Source organism: Octodon degus, unplaced genomic scaffold, assembly GCF_000260255.1.
Source record: "Octodon degus isolate 3935 unplaced genomic scaffold, OctDeg1.0 scaffold00148, whole genome shotgun sequence".
Lineage (NCBI taxonomy): Eukaryota > Metazoa > Chordata > Mammalia > Rodentia > Octodontidae > Octodon > Octodon degus.
The window spans coordinates 4,715,610-4,716,767 of NW_004524724.1; the positions used below are offsets into that span (position 1 = coordinate 4,715,610).

At 43.9% G+C, this 1,158-nt stretch overlaps 1 protein-coding gene across 1 annotated transcript in view; it reads right to left on the reverse strand.

Annotated features, from left to right (window-relative positions):
- Atp6v1c1 (ATPase H+ transporting V1 subunit C1) overlaps positions 1–887 on the reverse strand; it is a 22,020-nt gene extending 21,133 nt beyond the window's left edge. Inside the window, exons 1-2 of the mRNA XM_023702345.1 lie at positions 747–887; positions 403–470 (exon numbers count right to left, since the gene is read on the reverse strand). Of these exons, the coding sequence (XP_023558113.1) occupies positions 403–470; positions 747–887 (209 nt within the window). The remainder of the gene's footprint in view (positions 1–402; positions 471–746) is intronic.
- Between the last annotated feature and the right edge of the window lie 271 nt (positions 888–1,158).

Consider the following 1,158-nt stretch of genomic DNA (forward strand, 5'->3'; position numbering starts at 1 on the left):
AAAAACAAAAAAAAAGTAGTAACTGGACAGAATTTAAAGAAATATCTGCAAGCCATAGCTGTTAAGGGACTTAGAATATGTAAAGAATGGCTTATAACTCAATAATGAAAGATAAAAGAACCAATTAAGTGGGCAAAGGTGCCAAAGAGACATTTCCTCGAGGAAGAATACACATGCCTCTGTGGCTGTAGGAAAAAATACTGCATACTTTAACCAGGTGAGCTGCACAGCATGTAAAACCTGGCTCAGTAAAGACATTGAAAAGAGTATTTCTCACATCTTAGGCGAGCATTTCACTGTATCTAAGTTATACCTCCATAAAATGGATTTACAAAGAAAAAGCCCTTATTCCCTAAACCAATCAGCAGTGTCAGGCAGCCCAGCGACACACGAGTACCTTACCCTTCCACAAACGCGTCCAGTTTAGCCAGCTCATCTGACAAGCCAACCAAGACATCCAGCGTACCAACCTACAAGAGAGGGGACCTCTTAGTAACTTGTGTTTATCCCTTAACTCACAAGAAGATGCAATTTGAAGAGCCCACAATCTTATGCTGTCTACGTTTTACTTCATCGCATGCCAGTGTAGCCCAAAGCTGTTTTCCAGACATTTCAAATCCCTTTCCGGCGTACAAGCTAATCCTCTAATTCACAGGTACCAGCGAGCACACCTGAGGACACGAGGACCTGTAACGGCAGGCCTGGACTGGGGCTATGCAGGAGCAGTGGGACAGCCCAGCGCTCACCGAGAACAGGGCCTGGAGCAGAATCCATGGTGGGCACCAGGGAGCCTGCAGCTGATTGTACAGACTATGTACGAAACTGCGTGCAGCCAGTTTACAGAGGTCCCACTTCTCACTGAGGCTGCTGGGTTTTGGGTATTCCATGCACATTAAACAGAGCAACTAGGTTACACGGCAAGTCCGATCTGGCCGGCACGAGTAAACAGGTGATGTGGTTAACACAGACAGCATTGCAAGACATGAACAAAAAATGAACTCACTGGTATTTTTTAAAATTAGATTCTTTTAAGATTTTCCCTCCTAAAAGGCATTATTTGTAGATATACATCTTTGAAGGATTTCTCACTGCAAGTTAGAAAACTGCTCAAGTCCCAAAAGAATGGATATTGCTTACCCAGAATGTCTCAGAGCAAAC